General features: G+C 36.0%; 2 protein-coding genes across 14 annotated transcripts in view; both read left to right on the plus strand.

Moving 5' to 3' along the window:
* Window positions 1–2,667, plus strand: part of LOC108264731 (ryanodine receptor 1) — a 96,062-nt gene extending 93,395 nt beyond the window's left edge. For all 12 annotated transcript variants that reach the window (XM_047154685.2, XM_017466546.3, XM_053677842.1 and 9 more), the window contains 3 exons: window positions 143–243; window positions 840–891; window positions 977–2,667. In XM_047154685.2, the coding sequence (XP_047010641.2) occupies window positions 143–243; window positions 840–891; window positions 977–1,075 (252 nt within the window). In that variant the 3' untranslated portion in view covers window positions 1,076–2,667. The remainder of the gene's footprint in view (window positions 1–142; window positions 244–839; window positions 892–976) is intronic.
* A 2,632-nt stretch (window positions 2,668–5,299) lies between these two features.
* Window positions 5,300–13,190, plus strand: LOC124627891 (galectin-6). Of its 2 annotated transcripts, XM_047154687.2 has the most exons (15): window positions 5,300–5,424; window positions 5,570–5,658; window positions 6,323–6,527; window positions 6,678–6,791; window positions 6,925–6,942; window positions 8,229–8,264; window positions 8,375–8,401; window positions 9,645–9,671; window positions 9,764–9,799; window positions 10,228–10,254; window positions 10,848–10,886; window positions 11,445–11,474; window positions 12,090–12,178; window positions 12,585–12,750; window positions 12,922–13,190. In XM_047154687.2, exons 1-15 carry the CDS (start codon window positions 5,380–5,382, stop codon window positions 13,066–13,068), a joined length of 1,095 nt encoding a protein of 364 aa, XP_047010643.1. In that variant the 5' UTR covers window positions 5,300–5,379; the 3' UTR covers window positions 13,069–13,190. The 2 variants fall into 2 exon arrangements, with proteins under 2 accessions (XP_047010643.1, XP_047010644.1); XM_047154688.2 differs by lacking the exon at window positions 10,228–10,254.
* The last annotated feature ends 1,719 nt before the right edge of the window (window positions 13,191–14,909 follow it).

Here is a 14,909-nt window from a genome sequence, read left to right on the forward strand (position 1 = left end):
TTCTATTCACAACTTACAGTTTACAGCCCAATATCCTATATTAATTGTTATTGTAAACGTTGTGAGGGATTGCTGTAGTTAACTGTAAGACTGTGGGGAAAAAAAAAAATTGTTGTACACTGACCTCTCCTCTCCTCCTCAGACTAAATGCTTCATCTGCGGAATTGGAAGTGACTACTTTGACACGACTCCGCATGGTTTCGAGACACATACGATGGAAGAGCACAACTTAGCCAACTACATGTGAGTAAAACAGTTCCAGGGATTGTAGATACCCCTTTTGCACTGACCTGGGAAGGAGGACGCTGGTTCTGGAGGTGGTGTTGGTTAAAGCAGTGATAAAGCAAACCTTTTTAAGAGCCCGCATTTCCCTCAGTCTAAGAGATAATATCACTTAAGAAGAGAATTTTAAAAGGTATACTTTTGGGTTTGAGAACATTCAGTATATTTTCCAATCTAAAGTCAGATGCTTCACCATCTATACAAAGGCACACTCGTAGACAATAATGCAAAATGATAACCAAGGTGAGAAACGTGTTAGTATATCACAGCACGGTTTATTTCTGAAATCCGATTGGTGAGAAGAAGTTTTCTAGAACAGCCGCTCTGACAGTAGTGCTGACTGTAATTCAAATGATAGGTTTACATTAATGCACACCTTCTAATATGGTATTGTAAATGGTGAGCGCACTACATATATAGTGTATAATAAACAGATTTAAAAAAAAGTCATATATATATATATATATATATATATATATATATATATATATATATATATATATATATATATATATACAGACACATCGCTTCATCTTCTGTTTTGTTCTATCCAACAGGTTCTTCCTGATGTATCTAATTAATAAAGATGAAACGGAGCACACTGGACAGGTTGGTATCACAGTGCATAGGCCTCCTTATTTTGTTATACTCCCTCCTTTCTTATTTACTTTATCCGCGTTTTCTGTCCCTGTAGGAATCCTATGTGTGGAAAATGTACCAGGAGCGATGCTGGGACTTCTTCCCAGCTGGCGACTGTTTCAGAAAGCAATACGAGGATCAGCTCGCTGGCTAATTTTACGTTGCCGGTGCACTAGTACGTGTGTGAGTGTGCTTGGAAATACAGAAGGAGAGCAAATGTAATTGTTCCAGTGTTGCTATTTGAGAACAACCTTGAGCAACACATTTACAACCCAAGCCTTTTATTTACTCACGTTATTGTCAGAATAAGAGAAAGATGAATACAGTATGCAATGTGTGTGTATCAGTGTTTGTGTTTGTGTGTGTGTGTGTGTGTGTGAGAGAGAGAGAGAGAGAGAGAGAGAGAGAGAGAGAGAGAGAGACAGCAATAGACCGAGAGAAGAAAGTTGATTGTAAGAAAAGTTTATTTTAATGTGGGAAAATATGAAGGATTATATCAGACCAAAAAAAGAAAAAAGAAAAAGAAAAAAGAATGCTCGAGCCTGCCATCTCTCAGTCTTGTCTGTATGTTTTTATGGATCTTAAAACATTACAGTGCCTAATACTGAATAAACTACAATAATGGCAGGTATGGTGATACTGCTTTATAGGATGTCAGTATTGATCCTTTTTTTTTTTTTTTTTTTTTAATTTATCATTAAATTGCATAGTTTGATTAGAATAATATTTCAGACTGGATTTTAGTGCACTATATGATGTTTTTTGTCTGTTATGTATGTTATAGCTGAGGTTTCATGTGTATTTATACACATACATACTAGAGCAACAGAACCAGAGCCATATCACTGCTAAAGTCATGCTCTACGCAATATAAAACGTTAATATGCGATCTTTGAGAGGAACCTAACCAAAGGCCTTTTCTCAAAATTTCTTTCTTGAGACAATTTTATATATACTACAAAACTGACCCAAACTTTGTATGAATGTTGAATGAACTGTTCTGCACTGCAAAGTCTTAGGATGAGATGTTGTTTCTGTGCCATGTTCACTCACACAGAGTTTTGCAACTCGGCTGTTCTATACCATCTTGATAGGAGAGGATATTTTATGTTTCATTAACCTGTAGAGAAACACTGTTAACAGACAAGGAACAATGAATGCTACCTTGAGAAGGAAATTACGCTTACAGGTTTTCTATTTGGATGTATAGAGTACGACCGCCGTTCCCATCTTGTCATGTACGTCTTTGACGAGAAGAACTTTACATACTGTAGATTTAATTAACTTATTTTAACAAAAATATATAGATGTATAAATATATATATTTTTTGTTGGAGCATTGGAATACGACATGTTCTCCACCTTTCTGTTTTAAGTAAATATGTATTGAGTACTTTTTTTTTTTCTTTTTTTCGGATAATTAAAGTTAAGTTAGTGATGGGGGGGGGGGGGGTGAAATCTGCATCCAGTTTGAAAACAGATGACGGGTGATTTGTGATTTCGCCAGCAGAATTACGGTATTGCTTTTAAGTCAATATCATATACATTTTTTTTTTCCACATTAGCCAAATAAATTATATTAAGATCTTGAGCCACAGAAAACACAGAGCCACACATACATATTGAGCAAACACTTACTTTGCACGTCTGAGGGAAGAGTGAGGGACTGTGTCCAATGTGTGAAGGATAGAGGTTGATTTTCTTTAAAATCTCACTGTGTTTCAATAAAATAATATTTTAGGAGCATCTCTGATTCACTGTATTTATTTATTTTTCATGAAAAATGTTGTTTAACTGATTCTTGATGTCCAATGCACATGTTAATAGAGGAATTAAAATATGAAACTCATCCAGAAAGAGAATTGAGTCAGGCTTAAACTAATCATTAATTAATATTATGCAATAAAATCAGAATGCATATCAGTTAAAAGGCCATACGTTTTTTTTGATAAGCTATGTAAGCAGACTCTCTGGCACTTGGACGTAATAACGGTAGAAGTCTGAAGAGTGAGTCTGTTTATAGCTGAGGTTTTATGTGTAGATGCATTAAAGGGTGTAAATATAGTCATACAGTGTAGCTAGCTAGCTGTGGAATATGAGGCCTAATCCTCGTTGAGCAGGTAGGCTTTTGATTTCTACCTGGCTTGTGAAGAGGATCTAAGTGGTATAAATGAATAGGTATTTTAAACGAAGCATACGTATGCTTTCAATGAAGCATTTTAAATCAAACATGCATTTTCCATGAATAACACTTTCAAGTTTGCAAAATGGTCTCATATTATGACGTACAGTGCATTTTCTTAAATAGAGAATGCTTCTGAACAGGAATGGACCGATTCACTGATGCATAACAAGCACAACTATGCAGTAGAAGTATGAACAAACGTATAAAACATGTCAAAGGTTTCACCTGTTAATTTACTGCTTTTTAATCAGAATCATAAAGCAAAGCCCACACACATAGCTAACAGGCTATGCAAATTAGCTTGCCTAATTGATTTTCAAATAAGTAAACTGTTTGTATTCATTTAATGCACAGGTTTCCGACCCTGGACCTGGTGTACCCCCTGTCCAGGACATTTGAATGCTTTACCTGCTCTAACAGACCACATTTAACTTATTAGCTAATAAATATCACATCCTGAGTTGAAGTGGGGGTGTTAGAGTAGGAAAAACAGTAAAACGTGCAGGGCATGGTGTATTCTAGGACCAGGGATGGGAACCTGTGATCTAAGACGTGCAAAAATATCCAAATCTCAACCTGTAGACAAAAGAAATAAAATTATCCCACTATATCACTTTAAAAGTAGCCTGTTTAGCCACTTTACTACTATTCAATAATGAGCTGGCATGTTATCAGGCATGTTGATATTTACTCAAGGAGTGTATACCTTTCACCTGGACTCAGGAGGCAGTATACAGCAAAGACAAAACTTAGCAAGTTTGCCTCGCACCTCTGGGGTTGGGGTTCTTCATGTGTGCCTGGAGTCTGCATGTTCTCCCCCTGCTTCAGGGGTTTCCCCCGGGTACTCCAGTTCTCCCCCAGTCCAAATATACGGTGTGGTGTAGGATGTGCTGTAGGCTGATTTCCTAATAGTCTGTACTGTGTGAATGGGTGTGTGAATGTGTCTGTAATGTGTGTGTTGGCACCCTGTCCAGGGTGTCCCCTGCCTTGTGCTACAAGTTCCCTGGGATAGGCTCCAGGCTCTCCGTGACCCCATCTAGGATAAGCGTTACAGAAAATGGATGGATAATAATAAAAATAATAAAGTAAATGAATTTAAAAAAAATAAATAAAATCAAAATACGTTCATGTAAAAATCATGCTATGGGGTAATTTAAGTATTTGGATATATGCAGGAACCTTGCTACATAAAAGATATTGGGTCACCAAGTGTGAATAATTAATGAATTGATGAATGAATTGATCATAATTTCCTCTAACCTTTTGAACCATGCGTTATTGACGTACCATACAGTAATGGACATGTAATCCAAACAACTACATGACTCATTAAGTGATAACTCTTTCATGTCACAGGGCGTACTCACACTTGGCCCAGTTGCCTTGAACCGTGCCCGAGCACTGACTCTGATGTGACTGATCTAATGTGACTGTGAAAATAAAAGCAAAATAAACACTGTCGGCGCAAGTAAAAACATTTGCACATGATCACAGGCAAAGACTATACCAGTGTTCATGCCTACCTTGTCAGATTTTCCTACTATAGCGCCAATCGGTCATTTTTTAAGTTAAAATGAGTATCATTGGCGTGAGGCACAGGAAAACCTGTCAGCATGTACTACCACCACGTAAAATGTGATAAAAATGTACGTAGGACATCTTGTCAGAATATGCTACCAACATAACTATCATATATATATAATGATATAGTAAGTGGCTACTAACTCCTTACCCACGCCAAACCCTAATCCTAACCTTAAAACTGCGAATATCGTTTTAGTAGCACATTCTAACATTTTTTATTGCACATTATGATAAGTTTGTTAGCACATTCTGAAAGGTAGCATATATTTTCAGCGATGCACAGACACAAAGCCCTGGTAGCAAAATCTGATGGGTAGCATGCATTGATTGAACACTGGATCATGTGCACAACTTGAACGACTGGTTTAATGGCTTAAATGGGCCAAGTGTGAGTATGACCAAAGACACACCCTTGTAAAACACATGAGCACACATTAACCCAATCGGCTACTTGCCCTAGCTGCTTGTCTTTTGTTGGTCTGTCAAACTGGTATGCTGATAAGAGTGTTAGTGCAAACAAAGCAGTGAGTAAATGAACACAGGTTAACGCACCCCCCCCCCCCCCCCCCCCCCATTAGGCATGGATATAAATACAGGCTACTGATTTTGCCACTGTTTCTGTTCTGTGCCAGCCAGTACATTTTTCTTTCCTTACCTGCATCTGGAGATACAGTTAGTATCCAGAAAGCATGGCTTTTGTAGCACCACCAGGCTACCAACCTATCTATAATCCAGTGAGTATATATTTGCTGTCTATCATAGCAATATTATCGACAGTATCTTTACATTTTTATCTTTACTAGGTATAGAATATCATTCTTGTTGTGTGTGTGTGTGTGTGTGTGTGTGTGTGTGTGTGTGTGTGTGTGTTTTATTTAGTGCATTCCATATGTAGGCCCTATCAATGGGGGTCTTAGAGCAGGAATGTCGCTCTATATCCAGGGAAAGATGGAACATCATATTAGCAGGTGCGCATAAAAAAAAAAATAAAAAAAAAAAAAAACGGGGGCCCAAGCACCTTGTGTTTCATGCCATTTTATTTCAAGGGATTATATTTGAATGCGATTTTGATATGGTTTAATCAAATTACATCAAAATGGTTTAACCGAAGGATATGCCACACCATGTCACCCACAATGTAATTTTCAATGATAATAATACATGTTATAGAAGACAGTTTCAATTGCATGGTAGTGGAATGTTTAATTACAACAGGAGGTAGTGTGTGTGTATATATATATATATATATATATATATATATATATATATATATATATATATATATATATATGAAACTGGGAATTTATTATTCTATTATACCTCCACAAATACCACAAATGGCATTTTACACATATATTTCACTACTCACTATGTGTACTTAAAGGTGTTTCCGTTTGTTTTTCATATCACACAAAGTGCATGACGCTGGTAATACTCAAACAATCAAAATCCAAAGAGTCTCTCACATTAAAACTCACATAAAGCTCACATTAATACAGCAATTTTTATCTTGGTTTCTATACGCATGATGACCGCGTGGCCGATTACACAAGGATGGAACATTAATCACTTTATCTGTATTAATGTTTGATGGAAGTAAATAATTCTGGCCCTCACTGCAACACCCAACAGGTTTCATATAAATCTGATGTGTGGTGAATTTGAAGGATGCGATATTGCTTTCCACTTCAACCCTCGTTTTGAGTTCTGGGACAAAGTGGTCTTCAACACTTTCCAGAACGGGGTATGGGAAGGAGAGGAGAAAGTCCACCAGATGCCGTTCCACAAGGGGAAGCATTTCGAGTTGGTCATTGTCGTCAATTCAACGGGCTATCAGGTGTTTTTTGTAAACTTTGCCAAAATTTATTTTAATGTTTAACACAGTAGACACTACTATTCAGCCAGGATTTATTTATTCTGCTGAAAATAAAATAAAATAAAAAAAACAGTATGCAAATCTCATAAATATGCTTTCATTAACATACAGGTGAATGTGAATGGGCAGGAGCTCTACCTCTTTCAGCACAGATTGCCTGTGGAACGGGTGTGTGCCTTGGAGATTGGAGGAGATGTGTCCATTGATAGTATCAACATCATCGGGGTAAAGATGAACCGTGTGTTTTACTGATTGATCGATTCATTCATTCATTCATTTATTGTATGTTTAATTTCTATACATTTAACTGGACCAAAGCTGCTTCTGTGAGTCTTTATACCATCCACCTCTTTTTTAGGGCATGCAAGGCATGGGGGTAAGTGCATTAATGTCTCTTTTTGCTCATGCATTTGAATATTATATAAATGAAGTTTGGGTTTTTGACAAGAAATACATAGTAGTTTTATTCATATTGTGGTGGGGAAGAGGCGTGACCATGAAGCATTGCTAAAACCATGCACTTCCTCTTATTTCGAAACTCACACTTACAGTACAAACACAGCTTTTATCATTAGTCAGAGAAGAAGTTCGGTAAAGGAAAAAGCCAGCTTAACATAAACAGATGTATTGTTATAACAAGTAAGTACAAGATAAGGACAAACATTGTAGGGTTTTATTAAAGCTTTATGCATACGGAAGTTATTGCTTCATTGTCCAACTTACACTCTGAAAACTTAAACTATGATGTGCTCAATTTTTTGGTGAAACATTTTTACACTTAAAAATATTGAGTTCATTTTAAAGCTGTGAAATCATCGAAATATCGGAATAACTACATTTAGTACCATAACACATGAAATTGAGTAGATATAATTAAAATCCTAAGTCAATGCAATAGTAACCCTAGATGAAAGGTACAACAAAATGAGTAGATATAACTGAAAAGCTATGTAGATGTAATAGAAAATGAGGCTATTATTTAACAAAATAAATGTGCGACATTTACTAAATATTTTAACTGAATTTAATTCATACTGGACTGGTAGGAGTTTGGCCATTTCACCTTCTACAGTACACAATATAATTAAAAGATTCAAGGAATCCGGTTAAATCTCAGTGCGTAAAGGGAGAGGCCGAAAACCACTTCTGAATGCGTGTGATCTCCAATCCCTCAGATGTCATCGCCTTAAAAACCGTCATGAGTCTGTAATGGATATCCTGACATGGGCTCGGCAATACTTTGGTATGGTATGTAGGCTATGTCTATGCTATGGACTCAATAACTTACCTTAAACCCCAGGATGCATCACTTCCGCAGTGTTTTCAAACTCAACCAATACTAGATTTCATCAGATGATAAAATAGGGCATTTCCTGCAGTCCTGTATATAATGTCAATTAAAAATGGGAAATGTTACACAAGAGTTATTTTTCATATCATGCTTCTAGTACTAGTACTACAGTGTGTGCCAAACAACAGCTTTAATAAAACAAAGTTAAAACACATTAAATACATACGACAGTACAGCAACAACACAACCCTTGCTAAATAAGAACAGCAGGATCTGTATGGGGATACATTAAGATAAACTCGATGGCGTAATTGACTGTATTTACTTATAAAAGGCTATGAAATTGTTTCTGTTTATTTTAACCCATACAGGGAGGATTTCCAGGCGGAATGGGAGGAGGCATGGGGGTGAGTGCATGAAATTTATGCCATAAATATGTATTTTCCTGTGTCATCATGTAACGCAGAGCATGGAGATGTTAAAAATATGCTAATGCTAATCTGCTTACCCAATACAGGGAGGATATCCTGGAGGTGGAGCTGGTGTAAGTCTTTCTGTCCTACTACCCTTAAAATGAACATGATTACAGTATATCTATACCTGTATCTACAGTATATTCAGTATATTGGAAGTAGGTATAATCTATACTAGTTTATGTGTTTTTGTATGTTTGTTTGGTTTTGTTTTTGTGTTGTTGTTTTTTTTTCCTGCTGGAAAAATAAGATTTTTGGGGTTTTTCTTTCATTCCCAAATTATAACAACAAATAGCAATTTGCAGAATATATCTTTATTGAACTCTTTGTTCTGTGGAGCTTTCTGGCAAAGATTTACTGTCGGATTTTTGAGTTAAATTCCAGAAAAGATCCGAAAATTTCACTGGACACGCTATCGGAATCTGTAATGAATCTGTGATGCAGTCCTGCTGCTAGTCAAAACGGTGTCCTTTAAGCTGCATTTCATTATATATTCTTATTTATAATAATGATAGAGAACGTTCAGTCAAGAAGAACAAAACGTGTGCAATAAACATACAGGCTAATCAATATTTTTGGAGACCCCAGAAGAAATATGCTGCCCTGTGCACAGTGAATGATCTGTGTGCCCTGCTGTATACAGAACAGCGACTCTATAAATAAATCAGAAATGTGTGCGCACCACTGTTAAATTCTCTCTCACATAAATAATAATAAACAAAAGAAAAAAAATGTCTCCTGCGTCTAATCCCTGAAAATTTTGAGCTATTGTAGTTGTAGTTAGTCAATGCTACCTCCTACATAAAAAAGTGGTCTAATTTAACCCATCACGACCCTGACCAGGTGTAAGGAAAGGACCTTTTTTGTCCATGTTCATGTTCGAGCGTCCTTGAGCACACATCACATGAAAGTAAAAACACACTCCATTCCTGCAGCATTTTTATTTTTATTTTTGCTTCCCACTGGATCTACTATCAAATAGATGCCCTTTCTAGCAAACTTCCAAATAAATAAATAAATAAATGTCTGTAGACTATTTGTATCTGTATTTGTATATCCTTTAGGATGCTTTATGCATATTATAACAAATATCGAGGTTGGAAAACTTCAGAAACAAATTATGTAGAATTATATAGAAATTTGAATCAACACACTTCATAATTTGTGCATTCTGGGCACTTCATTAACAACTGATTAGGTCCAGATATCTCATATTTCACAAAAAAAAAAACCTCCTGAACTGTCCATTGTACACGTGATTCTATGTGTATGTCCTATACAGAGTATATTTTAATCATTGCTTATTTTCAACAGGGATTTTATCCTGATGCTGGAATGGGGGTGCGTATATCACCAAGCCACGTCATATGTTGTATATATTTAGGCATGAGTTAAGATTTCCCCCTCAAATATTTAACACATTATACTTGCAGGGCGGCTTTCCAGGAGGTGGAATGGGTGGCATGGGGGTAAGAAAAGCAATGTGTGTGTGTGTGTGTGTGTGTGTGTGTGTGTGTGTGTGTGTGTGTGTGTGTGTGTGTGTGTGTGTGTGTGTGTGTGTGTCTGCACATGCAATGAGTGTATGATATGTATGAATGTTTGGTTATAATACGATTCCATCTTTTATACCACATAGCCAATCAGAATTGAATCTGATTGGCTATGGGAGAGCATTCAGAGCAGATTGCTTCAGCATGTGCTGTTATTTGGAATTTCAAGGTGGTAATCATAATTTTGGTTAAGACCACATCACATCACCCTATCAGTGAATATTTTCCTGTAACAGCACACCTCATTATGTTTTTTTTTTGTTTTTTTTTTGTAATTACTTAAAATTAACAATAAATCCCTCCCCACCCACCCACACACACACACACACACATTTTCTGTTTTGTAGGGAGGTTATCCGGGACCTGGGTTTGGGGTAAGCTGATATTTCTATGGATTTTAATGTACTATTTGAATGTGTGTCAGGTGTAATACTGTCATGCTGTGAGTCCATGGAGGCAGGTACAAAATGCAGAACTTCTTTATTTGCAGACAGAGAGAGGAATGGTCTCAGGGAAACAGGCTCAGGGAAACAAACATGATGAAGACACACTAGGAACCGGCATTATCAGAAACATAGGAACTAAAATAATAAACCCTAAGAAAAAGTGCTAAATAATCAAAATAGAGTACATAAAAACAAGAACAACCATAAAAGGCCCAAACACAAACATGACCTGACTAGAATCAATTCTCCAGCAACTAAGGAGGAAATTTAAATAGAGCACTAAACACATGAGTATGGATTTACAGGTAATGCGAGAGACAACAGAAGAAGAAGTTCTAGGAGGCCCTCTAGTGGCCAAAGGTGGAATTGTCCCTGGACACATACACTGTGTAATGTGTATAGTGCAGTAATTGTTGTATTGAATTATTTATTCATTGATTGTCAAAACAGGCAGACAGACAATGAAAATCAGTATTTGTCTCAGTATCATTGTAATAATTTTTAAAGTCTGTTTCTTGAAGGGAGGAGGAGGCATGGAGTATCCAGGAACAAATCTGCCAGTAAGTATATATACAGTATGTATACTTGAGTATCTGATTATTATGTGATTATTATGTGTAGGTATATGTATTAGAACATCTTCTTCTTTTCGTGTCGAGGTTCCACTTCATAGTGGAACCATCGTGGTGGAAGGATTAGCCGCTCATTGCCCATGGTGTGCCCATGGTGCTCCTTCCGTGCACCCACATTCACACACCCATTCATGCTCTACGGACACTTTAGAAATGCCAATCCACCTACCATGGATTAGGCATTTCCTCCAAAGAGGAAATGCCAATCCTCTAGATTTATAGCAGTCAAGCCCACTTTATCCTTACATTTAAGCAACTTGAGTTGATGATCAGATGAAGGTTGTGGGTCATGCTCAAACATATCAGTGCCAAGAACTCACAACGTCCTGATTTTTTTTGGCTACTGAACAATGCAGAATTCATTCTTGCAATCAGTCTGTTCTGTGCATTCCCATATCTTAATAAAGTGATATTTATGTTTAAGTTTGTGGCAAAACTCTTGTCTAAGGCCATTTCACACTAATTATCTTGTTCTTTTGTCATCAGGTCATGGGAATGCAGCCTGTCTTCAATCCTGTAAGTAGGAAGAAGGTTTTATGTATTGTTTGGATAGTTTTTATGTTTGTTGCAACGTTAGTCCATCTAACATCTCATGGTAGAAACATGCTTGAAAAAGGAAATGAAAAAGGTATGAAAAGCAGGCATTTTGGTTGCGTTCCACAGAATTCGTTTAAACTATGTAGCTAATACTATGAAATACTTAGAATATAACATGTTTAACAGGAAGTTAACATTAACATTAACAAGTTAACATTAGCGCTTGCTGAAGATCATGGGAAGAAGAAATGACAGTGTGATATTGACAGGGAAGGTCACTTTGAATGTAAATAATTAGAACGTCCTTACTGTCCTCATGCCATTAACATGGATGCTAGTTTTATGTATTTGATAATTCTATGCTAACAATGCTGTTACTCTTTTAATAGCAAAATGTAGCCATTGTCAGCAAAGAAATGATGCTTGAAGTCTGTTAAGACATTTTTTGAATGGTTAAATAAATGTTTTCTTAGATTCACAGTTGAAAATATATGTAAAAAAAAAAAAAAAATCATAAGTTAAATTTTTAAGTTGCATGAGCTAAATGGTACTTTTATGCTAAATGTCAGCTGTCGCTTTTACGTGTATGCTTAGGGGGTTCCTTATTCAAACATGATCCCTGGTGGGATGGTATCCAGGAGGACCATTATCATTAGAGGCATGGTGCCATATGGAGCTGACAGGTATGCATGTGAAATGCCTTGTTTTAATGTTAGGCGTAGTTTTCCAATCTGTGCAATAGTTTTCTGCATACACATGTTAAACTAAGCATACACAACAGTGGTGAGGTCAGACCTCACTGACTTTTGGTTAAATCATGTTAGTTTTTGTCCTTATATATCTGTGTTTTAAGCTAGATAGTAATTTCTGGGGAGGTAAATTAACATTATATTAGGACTAATATACTATAACATTAAAAATCTCATATAGATGATAGAACAAATTGCATTATCAAAGCTAAACTAACAAACATAATCTACTTAGAATAGTTATTTAATTGTTTCAGCATTAAACACATGAGATCTTTGGAAATTACAATTGTATATTTTCCTGGTGTGAAAGAGAGAATGTTTTGCCTATACTTTGCAGGTTTTGCATAAACTTTTTAGTTGGGGCTTCACGAGACATAGCCTTTCACATCAACCCTCGAATTAGAGAGGGAGTGGTAGTCCGTAACAGCCTGATTGGTGGTTGCTGGGGTGAAGAAGAAATAGACGTTAACTTCAACCCCTTCCTGGAGGGACAGTACTTTGAGGTAAGGATTCATTGATATCGATGTTTTAATGTGTTATCAATATTGTTATAGATAGCATGTGTCATAGCCAGTCTTGTTCTCTCTCTCTCTCTCTCTCTCTCTCTCTCTCTCTCTCTCTCTCTCTCTCTCTCTCTCTCTCTCTCTCTCTCTCTCTCGCATTCCCATTTGCAGATCTCCATTCGCTGTGGTGAAGAGAAGTTTAAGGTGTATGTAAATGGGCAGCACATGTGTAACTTCTTCCACCGTTTCCAGAATTACAGTCAGATCGACATGTTGGAGCTGGAGGGAGACGTCCAGCTCTCGTACATCCACTTCTGAGTCTGGCTCCACAATGCATCTCGCATTGTTCGTGCTTTAGCCTTTAGGAACACCTGTGTAATTAACATTAGTAAAACGTGTTTTATTATACGCAAATCAATAAATAATGTGTTCTTAACATGTGCAGTGTTCTAATGAGCTTATTTGACATAATTTAACAGATGCATGTTGCATATATATAGTCTATTTGGTGATGTATAAAACAGGATGTCCTTGTTAAGTCTTGAAGAAAGATGTAACCCCAAGCCTCACGCACTTGTTTACGATCTAGTTGAACTACAAAAAGCCTTTTTGACGTATCCTCTTTCACTCAAGTGAATGGGCTTTTTAGCCATGCATATTTTATTCACATCTGGTGTTAGCACAGCTGGACAAAAATAAAACTCCACTAAACAAAGAAGTGTTTATTAGTCATTACCGTCAAGTTGTTTTCACTACAAGCAAAACAGTAGCCGATAAGAACCTTCCGGCAGCCAACCCCCATAAAAGATTTAATATGAATGATACAGTTTTCCCAAGGATAGAACGAATGAGTAGATTTTACAGATGTAAATATAAATGTAAATCGACATCATAAAGTCAGTTGCTGTTTAATTGCCTAGAAATGTTAACTTAAATACAAAGTATTTCTTTGAACTTCCCTTCCTCTCTCTCTTCTGATCCCAGCAAGTCTTTTGCATGCAGGTCTAGCTATTATCTCCTCTTTAACCCAGTAATTTTGTAATGTGATACTTTATTCTGTAGAAATAATGTTCAAACCAACAACCTACACGTCATTACATTGCCATTTCTATAAATGTGTTATCTTTAGAATTTCATCCGAGTGATTTGGCTATTATACAGTGTAAAAGAAAAAAAAAGACTTTTTTTTTTTTTTTTTTTCCAGTTATACTGTGTATTGAATAAGTATTCACCCCTCTTGGATTTTCCACATTTTATTTGGACATTCCATATGTTATAATCTGGAACTGAAAAGTACTTGGGATTGGGATTTTAAACCATGGATTTGCAGAGCAGCCACACTTCCAAGTGTTTTAGATAAGTTATTGAGGATCTAACTACATACATATTATGATCATGTGACCTACCAATGATCAAGAGTAACTTGCACTGTCCATTGATAGAACACATCAGGTCCAAATTAGGCTAATAACATTAAGAACTCAAAAAATAAATATATACAAGCTTATAAACATAATGATTAGTTTTAATTTCCATTGTTGTAATTCAGTTCAGAAAATCACAGACCCCCTGACTAATTCTTGAGGTTTTACTATTCCAGTGTTCATTCTCAGCGTTGTTTTCTGCATTTGTTATTCTTGGTTTTAGACTTTCTGCTTCTGCCCTCATTTTAAGATTGATTACATGCATTGCTCTGATGCCTGATGTGTGACCCCCATATGTTTTTGTTTATTTTTTTAACCACAAGTTTGTCTGCATGGATTGTTAACAGCTCATACTTACATTTACCTCTGCCTTGTGACATTCTTAAAGATATATATATATATATATATATATATATATATATATATATATATATATATATATATATATATATATATATATATATATATATTCAGAATATATACAAAAGTTGCATTCATTTCAAACTTTAATATTATACATTGCATTATTAAAAATACAGTGGTAATGCCAAATCTGGTAAATAGTCTTGTAATGAAAAAAAAATAAAATAAAAATAAGTAAGTTTACCAGACACAAACATTTACACCATTATTAAGAGTATAAATAAATGGGATTTTTAATATTAAGGTGATCATTATGACACATATTATTATGCTGTATATGTTTATGGATGAAGGTTTACGTAATTTTAACCA

The sequence above is a fragment of the Ictalurus punctatus genome, chromosome 4, assembly GCF_001660625.3.
Source record: "Ictalurus punctatus breed USDA103 chromosome 4, Coco_2.0, whole genome shotgun sequence".
NCBI lineage: Eukaryota > Metazoa > Chordata > Actinopteri > Siluriformes > Ictaluridae > Ictalurus > Ictalurus punctatus.

Bases quoted from the DNA above. Each gene is read 5' to 3' on its own strand.
- LOC124627891 (XM_047154687.2), top strand. From the start codon at position 5,380: ATGGCTTTTGTAGCACCACCAGGCTACCAACCTATCTATAATCCA. The intron at 9,800-10,227 runs GTAAGAAAAGCA...TCTGTTTTGTAG, and splicing joins GTGGAATGGGTGGCATGGGG to GGAGGTTATCCGGGACCTGG. The intron at 11,475-12,089 runs GTAAGTAGGAAG...GTGTATGCTTAG, and splicing joins TGCAGCCTGTCTTCAATCCT to GGGGTTCCTTATTCAAACAT.